Source organism: Cololabis saira, chromosome 19 (assembly GCF_033807715.1).
Source record: "Cololabis saira isolate AMF1-May2022 chromosome 19, fColSai1.1, whole genome shotgun sequence".
Taxonomy (NCBI): Eukaryota; Metazoa; Chordata; class Actinopteri; order Beloniformes; family Belonidae; genus Cololabis; species Cololabis saira.
The window spans coordinates 16,240,856-16,262,190 of NC_084605.1; the positions used below are offsets into that span (position 1 = coordinate 16,240,856).

At 46.3% G+C, this 21,335-nt stretch overlaps 1 protein-coding gene across 1 annotated transcript in view; it reads left to right on the forward strand.

The window, feature by feature from the left end:
• Positions 1 to 21,335, forward strand: part of LOC133419557 (PH and SEC7 domain-containing protein 1-like) — a 117,973-nt gene that overhangs the window by 44,681 nt on the left and 51,957 nt on the right. Inside the window, exons 7-10 of the mRNA XM_061708774.1 lie at positions 7,500 to 7,580; positions 8,102 to 8,214; positions 10,224 to 10,282; positions 12,079 to 12,168. Of these exons, the coding sequence (XP_061564758.1) occupies positions 7,500 to 7,580; positions 8,102 to 8,214; positions 10,224 to 10,282; positions 12,079 to 12,168 (343 nt within the window). The remainder of the gene's footprint in view (positions 1 to 7,499; positions 7,581 to 8,101; positions 8,215 to 10,223; positions 10,283 to 12,078; positions 12,169 to 21,335) is intronic.

Genomic DNA, 21,335 nt, shown 5'->3' on the forward strand with positions numbered 1-21,335 from the left:
GACATGGAAACATGGACATGGACATGGAGACATGGACATGGAGACATGGACATGGAGACATGGACATGGAGACATGGACATGGGCATGGAGACATGGACATGGAGACATGGACATGGAGACATGGACATGGAGACATGGACATGGAGACATGGACATGGAGACATGGACATGGAGACATGGAGACATGGAGACATGGACATGGACATGGGCATGGATATGGAGACATGGACATGGAGACATGGACATGGGCATGGAGACATGGACATGGAGACATGGACATGGACATGGAGACATGGAGACATTGAGACATGGACATAGAGACATGGACATGGAAACATGGACATGGACATAGAGACATGGACATGGAGACATGGACATGGACATGGACATGGACATGGAGCCATGGACATGGAGACATGGACATGGAGACATGGACATGGAGACATGGAGACATGGATATGCAGACATGGACATGGAGACATGGAGACATGGACATGGAGACATGGAGACATGGACATGGAGACATGGAGACATGGACATGGAGACATGGACATGGAGACATGGAGACATGGATATGGAGACATGGACATGGACATGGAGACATGGAGACATGGACATGGAGACATGGACATGGAGACATGGAGACATGGAGACATGGACATGGAGAGATGGACATGGAGACATAGACATGGAGAGATGGACATGGACATGGACATGGAGACATGGACATGGAGACATGGAGACATGGACATGGACATGGGCATGGAGACATGGACATGGAGACATAGACATGGACATGGACATGGAGACATGGACATGGAGACATGGAGACATGGACATGGATATGGAGACATGGAGACATGGAGAAATGGACATTGACATGGATATGGAGACATGGAGACATGGAGAAATGGACATGGAAACATGGACATGGACATGGAGACATGGACATGGAGACATGGACATGGGCATGGAGACATGGACATGGAGACATGGACATGGAGACATGGACATGGGCATGGAGACATGGACATGGAGACATGGACATGGAGACATGGACATGGAGACATGGAGACATGGACATGGAGACATGGACATGGAGACATGGAGACATGGAGACATGGACATGGAGACATGGAGACATGGAGACATGGACATAGAGACATGGACATGGAGACATGGACATGGACATGGAGCCATGGACATGGAGCCATGGACATGGAGACATGGACATGGAGACATGGAGACATGGACATGGAGACATGGACATGGACATGGAGACATGGAGACATGGACATGGAGACATGGATATGGAGACATGGACATGGAGACATGGAGACATGGAGACATGGAAACATGGACATGGACATAGAGACATGGACATGGAGACATGGACATGGAGACATGGATATGGAGACATGGACATGGAGACATGGAGACATGGAGACATGGATATGGAGACATGGAGACATGGACATGGAGACATGGACATGGAGACATGGATATGGAGACATGGACATGGAGCCATGGACATGGAGACATGGACATGGAGACATGGACATGGAGACATGGAGACATGGATATGGAGACATGGAGACATGGAGACATGGAGACATGGACATGGAGACATGGAGACATGGACATGGAGACATGGAGACATGGAGACATGGATATGGAGACATGGACATGGAGACATGGAGACATGGATATGGAGACATGGAGACATGGACATGGAGACATGGACATGGAGACATGGATATGGAGACATGGACATGGAGAGATGGACATGGAGACATGGACATGGAGAAATGGACATGGACATAGAGACATGGACATGGACATGGAGAGATGGACATGGAAACATGGACATGGACATAGAGACATGGAGACATGGACATGGGCATAGAGACATGGACATGGACATAGAGACATGGACATGGAGACATGGACATGGAGACATGGACATGGAGACATGGAGACATGGAGACATGGACATGGAGACATGGACATGGAGACATGGAGACATGGAGACATGGACATGGAGACATGGAGACATGGAAATGGACATGGACATAGAGACATGGACATGGAGACATGGACATGGAAACATGGACATGGACATAGAGACATGGACATGGAGACATGGACATGGAGACATGGAGACATGGACATGGAGACATGGACATGGACATGGAGACATGGACATGGAGACATGGACATGGACATGGACATGGAGACATGGACATGGACATGGAGACATGGACATGGACATGGAGACATGGAGAGATGGACATGGAGACATGGACATGGAGAGATGGACATGGAGACATGGACATGGACATGGAGACATGGAAATGGACATGGAGACATGGAAATGGACATGGACTGCTGTCTTTCTGAACAAACATCCAGAACCACAGCAGGTGGTAAATAGAATAGAATAGAATAGAATAGAATAGAATATAGAATAGAATATCCTTTATTTTCTCCCTCAGTGGGGAAACTTATTTGTTGCAGTACACACATATAGGGGAGGGGTAAAAGACAATAAAAAATATATAAAAAATACAAAAAATACGTATAAAATATGTATAAACAGGATATGTATAAAAATCACTTTTATGTATATACAGTTAACAGTGCAGAAAAGCAGGTGGAGTGTGAGGTAGATTGGCGGATATTGCACATCTCGAGTTATTGCACATATTATTGTCTGTTGGCTACTGAGAGGCGTGGTTATATAGTCTGATAGCAGCGGGGAGGAAGGACCTGCGATGCCTCTCAGTGGTGCATCGTGGGTGACGAAGCCGGTCACTGATGGAGCTCTCCAGGGCTCTGACAGTCTCATGAAGGGGGTGGGAGACATTGTCCATGATGGAGGACAGTTTAGCCACCATCCTCCTCTCCCCCACCACCTCCCCCGGTCCAGACTGCAGCCCAGGACAGAGCCGGCTTTCCTCACCACCCTGTCCAGTCTCTTCCTCTCTGCTGCAGTGATGCTGCTGCTCCAGCAAACCACACCATAGAAGATGGCCGACGCCACCACAGAGTCATAAAAGGTCCTCAGGAGGCCGTCCCTCACTCCGAAGGACCTCAGTCTGCGCAGCAGGTGGAGTCGGCTTTGGCCCTTTTTGTAGAGAGCCTGAGTGTTAACAGTCCAGTCCAGTTTATTGTTGAGGTGAACACCCAGGTACTTATAAGAGTCCACAATCTCTATGTCCGTTCCCTGGATGTTCACCGGCGAGGGGGGGACTTTGCGTTAATCTTTGAGTTAATCTGGAGGCGGTTCCGCTGGCACCAGTCCACGAATCTGTTGTTCAGTTCTCGGTACTCCGTCTCGTCTCCGTTGTTGATGAGACCGACGATGGCGGAGTCATCCGAGAACTTCTGGAGGTGGCAGGTTGGTGTGTGGTGGGTGAAGTCAGCTGTGTAGACGGTGAAGAGGAGGGGGGCCAGGACGGTCCCCTGTGGAGCTCCAGTGCTGCAGACCACCGTGTCAGACACACGGCCTCCTGTCCTCACAAACTGTGGTCTGTTAGTGAGGAAGTCCAGGACCCATGATGTCAGCCGTTGGCAGACTCCAGCATGGTGTAGTTTGTCCCCCAGCAGTTCTGGCTGGATGGTGTTGAAGGCACTGCAGAAATCATAAAACATGATCCTCACAGTGCTTCCAGCCCGCTCCAGGTGGGCCAGGGACCTCTGCATCAGGAAGATGACGGCGTCCTCAACTCCGATGCTCGGCCGGTAGGCGAACTGCAGGGGGTCGGCGGTGGAGCTCACCAGGGGGCGCAGGTGGTGGAGGACCAGCCTCTCCAGAGTCTTCGCCAGGTGGGATGTTAGGGCCACCGGCCGGTAGTGGCTGAAGTCGCTGGGTCGAGACGACTTGGGCACCGGTACCACGCAGGACGTCTTCCACAGCTGTGGTACCTTGTGCAGCCTCAGGCTCATGTTGAATATGTGCTCCACGATCCTGCACAGTTGCCTGGAGCAGGATCTGAGCAGCCTGGAGGTGACGCCATCCGGACCCGTTGCTTTCCTCGCCTTGAGCCTGGCCAGTCCTCTCTCCACCTGGGCTGTGGAGAGCACCACGCTGGGTGGGGGGGTGATGGGTGGGCTGGGCGGGGGGGTGGTGAGTGGGCTGGGTGGGGGGGTGGTGAGTGGGCTGGGTGGGGGGCTGGTGGATGGGCTGGGCGGGGTTGCAGGGAGGGGGGTCGGCGGTGGGACATACATGGGACGTTCTCAGGAGGCTACATTCAGACTAAATGTGCTTGGGTTTGAGCTGAGTGGGCCCAGTCTCAGCTGGAGGACAGGTCCCACATTTCCGCCCACGTCATCTCCGCTCCACTGCTGCGCTGGAATGAGCCGTTTCTGCTCAAGTGATGGTCTGGTGTCCTCAAGCATGGCGCTGGGCCCCCACTTTGGTGCCCCCTGTGCAGCAGTCCAGACACCTTCTGGGTTGTTCGACACTCTCATGTGAAGCTCCTTGGTGCTTCCCTGTTCCTGTTAGCTAACAGAGGCTTCCTCCTCTGACGTTAACGTCCCAGTGGTAAATTTGGGTTGAATTTGCTGGGGCATCCACCTGGGGGAAGACGGGCTCCTGTCCTGAATGCTTTTCAGTTGGGAGGATTGGTTTCACCAGATCTGCACACCTGCTGATTGACACATGGCTGTTCATCAGCATCACCTGGATCCAATCAGGTTCCACCAGTTCCTGAAAGCTGAGGAGTCGCACGTCACAGCGCTTAATTACAGAAACTTCACTCAAGCAGTTACAGGAATCAGCCCCGGTGTCCCTCCGGCGCACACGGGCCTGATGGTTGGAGGTACCAGGTACCAGGCATGACGTCTGCGTGGCGTTTGCCCAATACAGAGAGACAAAAACACAGGATCAAAAAAGGGACATTAACTTTTGCACTTGAAAGTATTTATTTACACAGCCTTTTAAACTCCAGCCCAGCTTTTATTTTATTTATATAGCTCCAAATCATGAATCAACTTGATCCAACGTTGTCCAGTTAATAGGAAGCCAATAAAATAGTCATAAGAATCAGAGCTTAGCCAAGGAAACCAGCAGGTTACATCACAACTCTTCTTATGAACCCTGTCCTGAGCAAGCAGCAGGCGACGGAGAAGGAAAACATCAGTGTGATCCGCTCACCATGATTCTGGACGTCAGACGTCCCTGTTACATGGGCCATTTTCCTGTTGGTGGATATAGAGGGTATGCATTGACGTTTTTTCTCACTTTCCCACTGGCAAAGTGTGAGTGGCAAAACATCCAACAAAAATGGACTAGTGGAGAAGACGGGATAACAGCCGATTATCGGCTTAACTTAAAGGCAGTTGGACTTGACAGTGACCCGTACAGTTACCTGAAGAACCAGTGGTTCATGGACATTAATATTTGGCCACGAATCCAGTTTCCTGATATTTATATGTACTTAATTTCTACGCCGGGGAAATACACGAAGCAAAACTTGAAGGCATACAAAAGTCTTGACGCTCGGTCCTACTTCAAGGCAGGATTTGTTGTAGAAATTAAAGTAATGAGGACACCGAACTTTATGATTTGACCGTTTAACGTTAGCTACCCAAAAATGACCTGATACAAAATGGGAACCGCAAATCCACGTTTCGGTGCCTGGAATCCAGTTGTTTCTGCAAATTGCAGCGATCTATTTGTCTCTCTTAAGCTTATTGTTATCGTCTGTAAAACGATAACTCCGATTTCTTGCTAAATCTATGAGTACAGTTGATCGCACAACAGCTCTTTCCCATTTTAGATGTTTTCCAGTTGCTCAAACTGAAAGTTTACGCTGCCACTCAGTCTTTCTGCCACTCAGTGGGCGAAACCCGCTGTGAAGTCGCATCTGTGACGTCATGTGCATTCCCTCTATTCCTTTCTTTTTTTGTTTCAACATCACACAACTGCTCCTTGCTGTTCTGAAACGGTAGCTTGCTCAAAGACACAATGAGTGTACACATGTTTGGTTTCAATGTTTACCATGTGCAATTTTCTGAATCTAAAAGTCACAACCTGTTCGTATATATATTATATTTCAGCTCATTAAGCGGTATTTATATTATATCTTCCAGGTGTCAGTGAAGCATCAGGATCTCTCATGGTACATTTATTTAGGGGGGCAGAAATGCTTATAAAAGCTCAAAGAAGCTACATAACCCTCCTTCCCCTGTTAAAATGTTTAAAATGTTGTGCTAATTTGCATTTTATTCTGAAAAAAAGCTTCCATCTGCTGCATCTCACCTTTACCTGAGAGATACTTCTGGAGCTGGTTAATATTCTGCTCCATCTTCATTCCCACAAGGCCCGGCTTAATCTTCAGCTCAATCAGCTCATCTGCCTGTCAGCTGATGAGAAGGAATTTGGGATTGAAGAGTTTTCTGGCTCCTTCTTTCTTTCTTTCTTTCTTTCTTTCTTTCTTTCTTTCTTTCTTTCTTTCTTTCTTTCTTTCTTTCTTTCTTTCTTTCTTTCTTTCTTTCTTTCTTTCTTTCTTTCTTTCTTTCTTTCTTTGGATTTATTTGTTATAGAGGGACAATGTACATTAATGAACATTTAAAAAATGTAAATGCACCCAATTGTAGCCATAAGGCTAATTTCCATTGGCAGTCCCCCTGTCAGAAGGAACACAAGGCGTAGTAATAAAAGCAACAAATTGCAGTAAAAACAAATACATGTCATAGGTACAATATTTAGAAAGCAACAGTACACATAACTCCTCCCCTCCCACACACACACACACACACACACACACACACACACACACACACACACACACACACACACACACACACACACACACACACACACACACACACACACACACACACACACACACTATCCGATCCACTAGCAGTGACACGCTCTCATCACCCCTCAGCAACACAGGAATGTATATACTGTACATCCCCCAACCAAACAAGGCCAGTATTCATATCAACAAAGCATGCACCATGCACTACAGGTAAATCAGGGACTAGTGTCGACAAATTTGGCTGTCGATTAGCCATTTCTTTAGATTTTTCTTAAATGAGCTGTATGAGAGGGACTCTCTTATGTTTTGAGGGATTGTATTCCCCTCATTAGCCGCCCTATAGGTAAAACTGATTGACCAAATACAGTATCCTGAATGGGATCTCACAGTCACCTCTAGCAGCCTTTCTGGTGACACTTGTTGGTGATCTAAATTTTAACTTAATTTTACAGAGTGGCGGCCGAGCTAAGCTGTGACAGATTGTGTATATGAGGCAGCAGTTTTTGAAAATTACAAGATTGTTCCAGCTCTCTGACGGATGAACCCCAGGAATGTCCTCCTCTGCCCTGGCCTCCAGTTACTGGGTCCACTGTGCCGGGGGGGCGACCCCTGCGCTCATCAGGCTGCTGTTGTGGTGTCTGACGTGCTTCTTGCTGTGTTGATTTCTCCGCTGTCCTACCCCCCCACTCACGTTTTTTATTTCATCCCTGCTTGTGTGTGCACAGTAACGACTTTAGCCGCATGGTTGCAGAGGAGTACCTGAGCTTCTTCACTTTCACCGACCTCACCCCCGACCAGGCGCTGCGGTAAGAAGGCAGCGAAAAGACGCAGGAAAGTTCCCTTCCGGCTTTTTTAGCACAAACCACAAACTTCTTTCCGTAAAAAAATGTATGCATGAATGTTTCAACAGGACTGTGGCTCTAACGCTGCAGCTTGTCTGACCTTTTTCTTCACCCTCACATTTGATAGAAACCAGAAGTTTTTCTGCTTTAATCCTCTTTATTAGCAGCTGTGGCCGGCCTCCCTTGGCCAACACTGCCCTCTAGAGGGCAGCCCTGGCATTGTATATGGGAGGACACGGATCTGCAGTCCTTTTAGCTGCAGTTTTCAGTCTGGACCGCTTTCAGATTTGCGTTATAAATAAAAAATATCATCATTATTAAGTGGCAAAGAATTATGCAGATTTTAGCTGTATTCAGGCAAAAAAAAAAAAACTGTTCACGTAAAATACTCATTTTCCTTTTCCAGTTATTTACGGCTTCTCATGCTTCACGCACGGTTATGTGGGATCTGTAACGTGTTTTTCTGGGGACCATCTCTCCTGCAGGACCTTCCTGCGGCAGTTCGCCCTGACGGGGGAGACTCAGGAGAGGGAGAGGGTGCTGTCACACTTCTCACGGCGCTACATGGACTGCAACCCACACGTCCTGCCATCGGAAGGTCTGTGCTAAGATCATAAATCCAGGCCGCAAGGTCGCTGCTCCAGCACTGTGGATCATAAATCACACCATGCAGACACATTTCTAAGGTTTCCCAGCCCTCTTTCACACCTGGAACAGAGAGAGAGGACAGAACCATGAGCCTACACTACGGTCACAGCCCACTCTCCTGGGTTTTGACATCTTGAAAGTGAGGTACAGGCAGGGGTCCAAGCCCAGGGGGGGCGAAGCATTCTTGATGGGCTGTTGTGGCCTAAACATCCCCGTTAAAACATAATCGCAAAAAAAAAAATGCCACGGATCAGTTCCTCTGACACACAACCACAGCACGCAGGCGACACGGTCAGAACGATTCAAATGAGGATTCAGCACAATGGATTTTACCAGTCATTATGTCAAACCTAATTTAAAGGAGCTTGAGGCAGGATTTATGAAAAAAATTCGTATACGTTTTAAGTTTTCTAGTAATAATGTCAGATGAAGCATTCCAAACCAAAAAGAATGAGCCCTCTAGTGTATCTCTCCGTTGCCTTGAACAGGCTGTGTGCTGCAAAATGCGCCGCAATTCTGGGCCTGAATTTCCCGCGCTGTCCTGCGGATGTGACTGCATGCGCGTTCTCCCGTGCCGGCTTCGCTGTTGGCTGCAGTAACCCCGACGGTCGTCGTGGCGCTAGTGAGTCTCATTTCTTATTCTTGCCTCAAGCTCCTTTAAGCCTGATGCAGACTTTAAGATATAGGTATCAAACTGGAGATAAAAATCAAATGACATCCAGTGATGTCGGATTCAATACAGCCGAGTAGCACAATTCAGACACACGTGTTCAACCTACACGACAACAGTTTACAATGTGCGACGACATGTATTTAACACAATGACCGAGCGACACGGCGGTAAAAACTGCAACAACAATATAGGAATGGCCATATATTCAGCATTATGACAATGTTATCAGAAATACTAAATATTATGACAGCTTACCAATGATGGTTTCATCCAGCGGTGGGCAGAGAACCACAACAAAACATATTATACACATTGAACAATCCAAAATGCAAAAACTTTAATTTTAAAACTTTTTCCAAATCCGAACTATTCACATCATACCACCAGCAGCTTTAAGGCTCCACTTCTGATGCGACAATTGGCTAAAAGTAAACAGACAACATGCGCACGCACGTACCTGTGCACGACAGGCAGACACACAAGGGGAGAAGGGACTATTTCTTTCATTTTTATTTTTTAAACAACTTTATCCTTATGAATGCAAGTGTTATATAGTCCAACTTTCCTTATTTTATTCAGCACACATTTGTTTTTTTCCCTTCGGTGTGGGCCCCCACACAGCAGTGGGCCCGGGGCGGCCGCCCCCTCTGCCCCCCCGCCTGCTCCGCTAGTGGGTACAGGGGACATTTGCTGAAAAATGGACCCCCCATTATTTAACCCTCAACAGTCTGGCGTTGTTAAGGGGTTCAACTTTTTATTAGTAATTAGAAATTAGTATTTCTGGTTGCGCTCTGTCTCCCCTCATTGAGATGATGGTTCTACGTGTGCTGAGTTACAATCACTGCAGCTCTGACCCGGGAGACTACGGGGGGTAACGTTCCTCTGCACCCTTCAGCCCACATCCGTGTCCCTCTGGGATTGTTTGTACGGACAACAAACCGTTTCATTAGTATTCTCAGGCGTTGAAGAGAGTTTACTCAGATTACATTTCTGTCATTTCCTGTGACCACTTCAGATAGATGGATAGCTGTAGTCCTCTGAAGAGCGATCAGGGATCGTCACTCAGTCCTAATAAGAAACATCTAACGACAGGTTTGCTTCTTGGCGGGGTGTCTTGATTTTTGAAGGATGTGCTCGTTGTAACTCATCTGCAACAGTCTCCAAACCAAATGTGATGGAGCAGCTTTGGCCGGAAAGCTTGTAGAAATATTTGTGGGTAAACATTCACGTATGTGAAAGTGTCCATATGAAGGCAGACCTTTGTGACGGATGATTTTGTTCTGCAGATGCAGCTCACACGCTCACTTGTGCCCTGATGCTACTGAACACAGATCTGCACGGTCAGGTAAGTCGACGTGGATTTGAACAGCTTTCATTAAAGGAGAGAAAATGCTGCACAGCAAGTGTGCAAGTGCTCCCCGAAAGAGCTGTAGTCTCATCAAAGACCCCGGTTTTTATGAATGATGAAGTTGCGCCAGGCTGAAACTCAGCGTGATTGCCACGTGAGACGGCTGTGCAGGTCCTCCTGCTGAGCTCCTTACACCCTCCTTAATCTGCTCTTTGTGGAAGCAGAGTCTGTATTTGCAGATCTGGGCCATTGGCAGCGCCGGCTGCGATAGTGCAGCTCAGCCGATGGATGATAAATGAATGTGATGGTTTTAAGGATCAGCTCTGACAAGGAACGTTTCAACTCATTTAAACAGGTTCCACCTTCACCTGTCTTCATCATAATAACTTAAAAGGAACAGAGATCATTAAAAAAACAAAATTCAGGACAAAATGAATGGAACGTTGTGTTTCTGTAAAAGGTATCAGTTTATGGAACAATCTGGATACAGAAGCCGAAGAATGCAAATCCAATCAAATTTTGGTTTAGCTTTTTGTTTGTTTTTTTTTTTTTTTTAATTACGTTTATTGGAAAGTGTTTTTTTTTATTGCGTAATTTGTAATTTGTTTTTATTATTACATTCATTGAAATTTGGAGTTTGGTTCGCATTGCCGGCAGTAAGTCAGACTTGTTCCCGGTGCATGTTGGACTCCGGCAGGGCTGCCCTTTGTCACCGGTCCAGTTCATAATTTTTATGGACAGGATTTCTAGGCGTAGCCAGGGGCCGGAGGGGATCCGGTTTGGGAACCTCAGGATTTTATCTCTGCTTTTTGCGGATGACGTTGTCCTGTTGGCTTCATCAGACCGGGACCTCCAGCATGTGCTGGGGCGGTTTGCGGCCGAGTGCGACGCGGCAGGGATGAGAATCAGAACCTCCAAGACCGAGGCCATGGTTCTCCACCGGGAAAGGGTGGCATGCCTTCTCCGGGTGGGTGGAGAAGTCCTGCCTCAGGTGGAGGAGTTCAAGTATCTCGGGATCTTGTTCACGAGTGAGGGAACGATGGAGCGGGAGATTGACAGACGGATCGGTGCAGCGTTCGCAGTTATGCGGTCGGTGTAACGGACCGTCGTGGTGAAGAAGGAGCTGAGTCGAAAGGCGAAGCTCTCGATTTGCCGGTCAATCTACGCACCTACCCTCACCTATGGTCATGAACTTTGGGTAGTGACCGAAAGGACAAGATCGCGGATACAAGCGGCCGAGATGAGTTTCCTCCGCAGGGTGGCTGGACGCTCCCTTAGAGATAGGGTGAGGAGTTCGGTCACCCGGGAGGAGCTCGGAGTCGAGCCGCTGCTCCTTCACATTGAGAGGAGTCAGCTGAGGTGGCTTGGGCATCTGTACCGGATGCCTCCTGGACGCCTCCCTAGGGAGGTCTTCCAGGCATGTCCCACCGGGAGGAGACCCCGGGGAAGACCCAGGACACGCTGGAGAGACTATGTCTCTCGGCTGGTCTGGGAACGCCTCGGACTCTCCTCGGAAGAGCTGGAGGAGGTGTCTGGGGTGAAGGAAGTTTGGGCATCTCTGCTGAGGCTGCTGCCCCCGCGACCCGGGAACGGATAAGCGGCGGATGATGGATGGATGGATGGAAATTTGATCTCACAAATAACACAAATAACAACACAAAAGATTAATTTATCTCATTTTAAAAGGAATTATTTTGTATTTGAAGGTCAAAGAAGGTGAGTTTTATAAAATAAAGAGAACAAGGGATGTGCATCGCTGCAATTATATAAAATCTTTTTTTCTTTTTTCCCAGAACATTGGGAAGAGGATGTCCTGCACACAGTTCATCGGGAACCTGGAAGGACTGAACGATGGCCAAGATTTTCCCAAAGATCTGCTTAAAGTAAGTTGGTTTCAAGTCTAAAAAACATGCACGCACACACACACGCTGGCTTCCACGACTGTGAGAGGAAGCTGTGTGTGCCAGCTTTGTATTGTGTCTCAGATCCGTGTGACTGGCTGTTGGGTCTGCGCCGGCGGCCAGCTGGCACTCGCCGGCTCTCTGGAGGCCTTCAATCAGAGGACTGCCAGGCCTCCTCTTCCTGGTGCACTACAGCGACGGAAGACTTAGCGTTATTTTATCTGAAATGAGGGAAGTCAAACACAATCAGCTTCAGGATATCTGTGCGTGACTCCTGCAGAATGACATGAACCGCTAGCCACTGGCCGCTGGTCGCTAGCCACTAGCCGCTAGCCGCTGGCCGCTGTGGATGGGAGCCGGCAGGCGGAGTTCAGCCACCGGCCTGGAGCCTGACATGCAGTGCGTTTACATGGGAAGTTTAATTCCTCTTTAATTCAGAATTAAAATTAAATCTGATTTAAAATGAGTAAAAATTACCATGTAAACACCTAATTCCGAATGAAAATGGCCATTCCGAATTAAACTAAATTCCGAAGTAAGTGGCTGGTTTATTCCAATTTTAAATCCGAATAGAATAATTCTGCGATCATGTATACACTCATTCCGCTTTAAATTAATTCTGGTCTTTCTGCGTTGCTCGTTCTCTTGCCCGTCTGTCGCCATGACGCTTATATTCCACGCTGGGCTTGTTTTCCAAACAAAGTTTCAAGATGGCAGCACGCAGTAAACGGTGGTCAAGAGCAGAGACGATTTATTTAATAAATAGCTTGGAGGACCTGGGAAGCGGAATTGGATAAAGCCGGTCAAACATGTTTTCCATGTAAACCTCAATTTGGAATTACTATTTCCATGTAAACTCGAAGGAAAATAGTTTAATTCGGAATTATTTAATTTGGAATAATTAATTCTGAATGAAAAAACATCATGTAACCGAGGCCATGGTGAAATAACCCGATCAGTCTGCCGCTGGTCCGCCGGTGCTCCCGATAATGATGCTGTAGATAAAGTCTGCAGAGTGGTCCATCAACATGCCACAGGCCCCAGAGTGCCAGTCAACAAGTAGTAATGGGTATTTATAATGCATGAAGGAGAGAAAGAGGCCATGTCCTTCTGCTGCTATGACGGTGCTGAAATGAAAAGCTGTGCCGATTATGGAGGACAGATAGTGGCCGCCTTGTGGCCGCGAGCGGATGCAGTCGAGACAAAACGAGCCGTGCGCTCCCTGTTTTATTTATGCTTCTGTAAATCCAAGAACAGACTTCTTAATCATGCTCTCCACTTCCACAAGCTCTTTTATTCTCTCGTTTCTCTCAGTAAGACTCTCTTATTCCTCCACCCGCGAGCCAAACTCTCTTCTGTCATCCCCGGACTCAGTAAATGTTCTCCCTCCCCACTCGTGCTCCTTATCTCGGGTGTTTAGCTGTGGTGCAGTTTAATCTCCGTCTCTAGACTCGGTCTCAATGTGGCCTTTATCTGCTCCTCTTCACCTCCTCCCAGTGTGCTCTCTTTTCTTCTGGCCTGCTGTCGCCTGTGCTCTCTCCTTCTCCTCGTCTCCACTCCTCAGTCGTGTTGTCTCAGCTGTGTGAGTCAATCACAGCAGCACCGCTATGGGCTGGAGAGGCAGAACCAGGGACTGGAAGAAGCTGGAAGACTCTATCCACATCCACGTCTTGTGATGATGTGGTGGATCCAGTTCAAGCCGGTGCTGAGCAGCAGGGGACCGTGATAAGCAGTGGCCTCAGATGGAGCTTCCACTGTTGTTGTTATTGTTGTTGTTGTTAGGCTTTTAGTTGATCCAGCTTGCTTATGGTCGAGGATGCTTGGCCAAATAATCTGAAAGTGTTGTATGCAGGTATGTCTGTTTGGTGTCTTATCGTTACCGGTAACAACCCTAATACTTATACCATACTACCACTTCAAAAGTATTTACTTTAATTAAAAACACAAGATAAAGTCATAAGTACATTTGTGAAAAGATTCAACAGTTATCAAAAACATTAAATCCAGATTAACAGTTATTTTAGTGAGCAACACAAATGAAGCAGCTTCTCCAAAAGCTCTTAGAAACACACACTTGCGGTTCCCTGTAAACCTTCAATAATTAGTCACCACAACGATTTATGTTGCTTACAAAAAGTCAGTAACATGGGACTGGGTTGTATAAATTCACAGACATCACAACCAAACTCTGACATTCCCATCTCAGCGGAAGGTAAATGCTCATCTGTAACTGCAGTACACCGAAGGAACTGCAGGGGGCAGTATAGCTCTCACTGTCTGCCATGACAACATATGCAGAACTACGAAACATGGTGAGAATAGAGGGAATGCGCATGACGTCACAGATGCGACTCCACAGCGGGTTACACCCACTGAGTGGCAGAAAGACTGAGTGGCAGCGTAGACTTTCAGTTTGAGCAACTGGAAAACATCTAAAGTGGGAAAGAGCTGTTGTGCGACCGACTGCACTCATAGATTTAGCAAGAAATCTGAGTTATCGTTTTACAGACTGACTGACTGAAAAATAAGCTTAAGAGAGACAAATGGATCGCTGCAATTCGCAGAAACAACTGGATTCCAGGCACCGAAACGTGGATTTGCGGTTCCCATTTTGTATCAGGTAATGTTGGATTTTTGGGTAGCTAACGTTAAACGCCCAACGGCCCAACCTCTTCCCTGTAAAAAAGAACATCATGATGACGGGATAATTGAGTCTCTTTGATCTGGAAGTTTTTCATGGTGAGAACAGAGTAAGCACAGAAGAACAACCTCGGAGGAAAAAAAACAAAAAAAACAAAGCAGGAACAACAAAACGTTTGGGGCAACAAACTGAACTGAACACTTAAAGAGCATCGGCCTGCTGAGCCTGCAGCGTGTTAATCCAGCTGTCGCTATTACGAATATCATTAGGGCCCGAGCACTTACAGTGCGAAGGCCCTATTGTGTCTGTAGGAATTCTTTATTCTTTATTCTTTATTTTTATTTTCCTTCTGACAAAAGGAGGTCCTTTTTGCCCCTAAACGTGCCCCAATAGTCACCAAATTTTGCATGCAAGCCAGGCCTGACGAAAAATTTGATATTTAATGGTTTGCATTAATGGGCGTGGCAAAATGGCTCAACAGCGTCCCCTAGAAAACTTTGTGCCTCAAGCCCCACAATACGGTTTGACGTACATGCATGAAAAATCGGTACACACCTGTATCATGGCGCAACTTAAAGAAAAGTCTCTTGGCGCCATGGCCGAAACCGAACAGGAAGTCGGCCATTTTGAATTAATCGTGTAATTTTGGCGAAATTTATGCCATTCCTTCTGCCCGAACTGTAACGTGCACCCAGGTGTGTCATACATCAAAATGTGCGTCTCCATCCTGTGATGACGCGCATTACTTTTCTCAGTCAAAAGCGTTACCGTGGCGACGATAGACGCCAAAAAGCGAGCCCTCCCTTCATCTGGTTGGTCCATATTTGATAGTTCCTACTTTCTGCCATAACTTTTGAATGGTTTGACATAAAGACTCGTGGGTGGTTTCATCTGACTCGGTATTGAGTACTTCCCCTTCATTGGCTTGAATTAGCCCCGCCCCTTCTTCTGATTGGTCGATATTTTATAATCTCTACTTTCTGCCATAACTTTTGAATGGTTTGATATAGAGAGTCGTGGCTGGTGTCATCTGCTAAATGTCCAGGCCTGAAGAATCTACATGCAAGTCATACAAGCTTCCACTGCAGCACGCCTGAACGTGCACAAGGGTGCGAGGGCCCGTTCATCGCTGCTTGCAGCTTTAATTATTGTTGTTGTTGCTGTTGTTGTTGTGATTACTATTAATATTATTATTATTTCATTAAGAGAGTGTTTACATGTATGTGTACCTCTTCGTCTGAGAGTATTTATGTGTATATATGTATGTATGTATATATATATATATATATATATATATATATATATATATATATATATATATTTAATACCACGGTCTGTGTGAATACTCGATTCTGATTGGCTGGCAGGTGTATGTTAAAAGTGATAACCTAGAAAACAAGTTCGGTCAAATAGCCTGATAACTTTAATATCATTGTGCTGGATCAACTGCCAGCTGGTAACCACGCCAACGGAGATTCAGAGAAGAAGACGCAGGACGGTGACATGAGTGATTTTGTCATTTCTTTTAATTTATTTGGTGAATTTAACAATTTTGATGACTGGGATTCAGAAGAGGAGAGAAAAGAAAATGAAAAGAAACCGGAGAAACGGCACAAGGAGGTGTCATAACCTCCGGAGCACAGCTGTCGGCCGTCTCTCATGCTGGGCTGGAAACTCGCCAGATCATGTCGGTGAAGGGTCATTGCTGTGAGAGCAGCCTGCAGGCTTACTGGGCTCCATCAGTACAGGAGAGACAAAAATGGAGCAACATTTTATCATCTCCCAATGCTCCAGCAAGCAGTGGCGAGGATCATGAGCCACAAACTTTAAACGAACAAGCGGCTGTGGACGAGAGATTAAATAGTCCGCTCGGCCGCTCAGCTGTGGCTTGTTATGAAACTAATAAAAACACATTAAAGCATTCCATTCCATTCCATTCCATCATCCGCCGCTTATCCGTTCCCGGGTCACGGGGGCAGCAGTCTCAACAGAGATGCCCAGACTTCCTTCACCCCAGACACTTCCTCCAGCTCCTCCGAGGGGAGTCCGAGGCGTTCCCAAGCCAGCCGAGTGACATAGTCTCTCTCCAGCGTGTCCTGGGTCTTCCCCGGGGTCTCCTCCCGGTGGGACATGCCTGGAACACCTCCCTAGGGAGGCGTCCAGGAGGATCCGGTACAGATGCCCAAGCCACCTCAGCTGACTCCTCTCAATGTGAAGGAGTAGCGGCTCGACTCCGAGCTCCTCCCGGGTGACCGAACTCCTCACCCTATCTCTAAGGGACCGTCCAGCCACCCTGCGGAGGAAACTCATCTCGGCCGCTTGTATCCGCGATCTTGTCCTTTCGGTCACTACCCAAAGTTCATGACCATAGGTGAGGGTAGGTGCGTAGATTGACCGGTAAATCGAGAGCTTCGCCTTTCGACTCAGCTCCTTCTTCACCACGACGGTCCAGAACAAGACCCTGAGATACTTGAACTCCTCCACCTGAGGCAGGACTTCTCCACCCACCCGGAGAAGGCACGCCACCCTTTCCCGGTGGAGAACCATGGCCTCGGTTTTGGAGGTGCTGATTCTCATCCCTGCCGCGTCTGGTGTAGAAATTAAGTACATATAAATATCAGGAAACTCGATTCGTGGCCAAATATTAATGTCCATGGACCACTGGTTCTTCAGGTAACTGTACAGGTCACTGTCAAGTCCAACTGCCTTTAATTTAAGCCGATAATCTGCTATTATCCCGCCTTCTCCACTAGTTGCAGCCGTTTTTGCTCAGTGCGAGTAAGGGGGCGTGGTCCAGTGGAAAAGTGACGTCAATGCATACCCTCTATTGTTAAAATAATTGCATATACATGTCATGGATAAAGATTTTTACGGAATCATGATACAACCCACTAATATATATGCAGAGAGATTTTTTAAAAAATTTAAAAAAAGGACAAGACTAACTATATTTGTAATGGTAAAATCTCATCAGGAGTGTGCTGTGGCCCCAGTAGTTTTATTAAACCACTGTTCAGTTTTATCCCCTATCTGATGCAGCCTCGTTTATGGACAGCTTTTTAAACTTAATTACATTATTCTTGATCTTGGTTCCTGAAAAGACCTCAGCGGAGGCGGAAGGTGCATTTTGAAACATCAGCATCCTTTTTTTTTCTTGTGCGATGCAGATAAATATTGTATTTCTTAAGTATTTAAATTTTCTCGACTAAAGCATGTTTAACTAATAAACATGTTTACTTGTATTTTCCTGTCCTTGCCTGTTCACCGTTATCACTCTGTAATTTCCTGCTGCAAAATGACCCACCCACACCATCACCAGGCTATTCTCATTTCCTCCGCTCATTTTCTTGCTTTTCCATTTCCTCTTTGGGGTCTGGCGCTGGTGTTTGTATGTGCTGCAAATACATTAGAAATAAGTGATGAGAATCCCTCACTGTCTCATTGTCGACACACACGTCCTGCAAACTTTGCACAATGTCCCACGCTGAGCTCTCCATTTCCCCGCCCACAACGTCCCTCGCTCCTGTCCGTCGGTCAGTAGCTCCTTTTCACCTTACTTGTGTTTTCAGATTTAAATAGTAAATGTCAAGTGTTTAACAAAATCACAAACGACCTCCTCACTGCTGCAGACTCTGGTAACATCAGCATCCTTATCCTTCTCGACCTCTCCGCTGCCTTCAACACCATCTCCCACTCCATCCTCCTCGAACGCCTGTCTGTTCTCCTGGGTATCTCTGGCTCTGCACTCTCATGGTTCCAATCCTACCTCACCAACAGAACTCAGTTTGTTACCATCCTTGGCTCCTCCTCCCACCCTGCCCCAGTCAACCATGGTGTCCCCCAAGGCTCTGTGCTCGGTCCAACCCTCTTCACCACCTACCTGCTCCCCCTCGGCCAGATCATACGCCATCATGGTCTCAGTTTCCACTGCTATGCTGATGATACCCAGCTCTATCTCAGCACCTCACCATCCTCCCAGCTCCCCCCACAGTCTCTGGTTAACTGCCTCTCTTTTGGATGGTGGTATAAAAGCTGAAACCAACAAAGATCTGCCAGAAACTGCAGTTTTTCAAAGAGCCAGTTGGAACTAACTGCCTCATCGCCTCTAAGAAGTCACTCGTTACCTTTGTTTCGTCAATTTTACATCCTTAATATCTATCAGATTAATAACCTCCAAATTGCTTAATTTGTATATGGTTCTTTAAATAAAACTCTTCCTAACTTTTTCACAATTTCTTTTCTCCGAACAATGAATTTCATAATTATTCAACCCGTAAAGCATCCCAGTTTCGCGAACTGTTACATCTCAATTTAAGATTCCTCTTACAGAGGTTCCAAGATATGGAATTCACTTCCTCCCCACCTTGTCAAACTTTCTCATGAATTATTTAAAAAATCTGTGAAACTTATTTTGCTATATCAATAGCTTTATAATATGATGTAAACTTTTGTCTTTTTTCCTCAGTATTGTAGTTTTTTCTTTCTTTCCTTTGTCTTTTTTGGGGTATGTACTTTTTTCTTTGTGTGTGCGTGCGAGTGTGCAGTGTGTGAGCATGCTGTGCGTGGGGGTGTATGTGCATGTGGCGTGGGTGTGTGGCGTGTGTGTGCTGCGTATGATATGCATTTATGTCCATGATAATGTCCATTTTTATGCTTTTTAAGGAAGTCCTCTTGTCAAGCCCCTAGAGGGTTTTTTGGACCTCCTTGCATATGCTGTCTATTGTTTTTTTATGTTAATTGTATTACTGACTTTTTAATATGTGCTAAATCAAAAAATCAAAAAATCAAATCAAACTGTAAAAGCAAGTCCGTCCCTGCAGAGCTCCCTACGTCCCTACGTGTTAAAACGTACAATGTTCAAGCAGAACCAAACCTGTTGCATTCTGGTGTCCACAGGCTTTTACGTAGCACATTTCTATATAGTCTTGTTGACGTAAAATGCTTTTACACTCCCAGTGATATAAACATTGATTTGTGCATCTCTCGCTGTCTATCTATAGGTATTTCTCTCATGAGTCACTGCTTTTTCCACCATACAAAGAAAATCTGCCTCTACACATTACTTTTACTGCAAGACAAATATGAGATGTTGCTCTATCAACATGTACCAAGGTATGTTGTGAATGAAATTAGTAAAAAAAAAACATCTGAGAAATGCACATGAGATGAAACCTGCTGGTGATGCATGCTGATTGGTCCTCAACCACTACCATATAAAGACCCTAACCATGATGATGACGACTGCAAATCCTCATAAAATAAGAAAAACGTGTCACGGCCGTTGTAGTTTTGAAGTATTCATGGTCCAGCAAAGATGACGCCTACAATAAGTCAAAATATCTGTCTCCAAATACTATGGTTTTTGACCTAATTCCTACTTAACACATACAAATGAATTCAGTATTCGACACAACCCATGGCACCTTATCTGAGTTTAAGTCTGAGAGGTAAAAGTCAGCATGTAGCTTTCCCCCTACCTCTATACTGTAGGCTCTTTTTCCCTCTTGCATTCAATTCTGCATTATATTTTGTTGTTTGAGCAACCTTTTACCAGAATAAATGTTACTCTGTTTATAAGCTGCCACCAGGCCCATGAAAGGAATCTATTCTTTATAAAATAAAATAAAACTATTTAATAACACCATTTAAGCATGTCACTGTGCAGAAACAAGCGTTTGGCACATTTGTGGATGCAGTTAAAAATAAATCCATGGTGAAGGTAGCGCAGTGTGGTTATTGAAGACAGTGCCATATGTTGAAGGTTTGCCCTGAGGGTCCTGAACTGCTGAGCCCTGTCGCTAAAAAAGATACTGTATCTGCTGCCTGACGGACTGGAAAATAACGAGAGGGACTTTGCATCCCTGTGACACTCATTTCCACCTCCCTCCCTCAGGTAGACTACGGCCCCTCTGTCCTCGTCAGCCGGCTCTTTCCCTACCTCGTCTTACAGCTTTATCATCCTCAGTAAGTCTTAATAGTTGCAGCTTCTTCCCATCCCAATTATTCCCTCTCACATCTATCTCTTTTTTTCGTTATCTTTTGATGAACCCCTGTGATATGTTTCCCATTACCACCACAAAAGAGGAGCAGAAGCGAGCGATCTCCTGCACTGCATGCGTTAACCTCCTGCTATGACACTCTTCACTGCTCACATTTGTCCTGAGATGGAAGAGATACAGAAATGGGGGAAGAAACTTGATTTGCATTTGTTAAATTCTGTATTCCATCCATCCATTTTCGATACCTGCTTCATCCTTTGCAGGGTCACGGGGGTCTGCTGGTGCCGATCCGAGCTAATTTCAGGCGAGAGGCAGGGTTTCACCCCAGTGGCGTAGGCAGAAATATTTTTTTGGGTGGGCCCGGACAAAAATGGGTGGGCCATATTGTCCAAGAAAAAGCAGACTTTTAAAACTTTTAAGCCGAAAACATGACAAACAGACAGATTAAAGTCCGTCAGCTCCCCTGGAGAAATGTCTGCACATTTTACAGAAAATCGCGTTGTATTCCA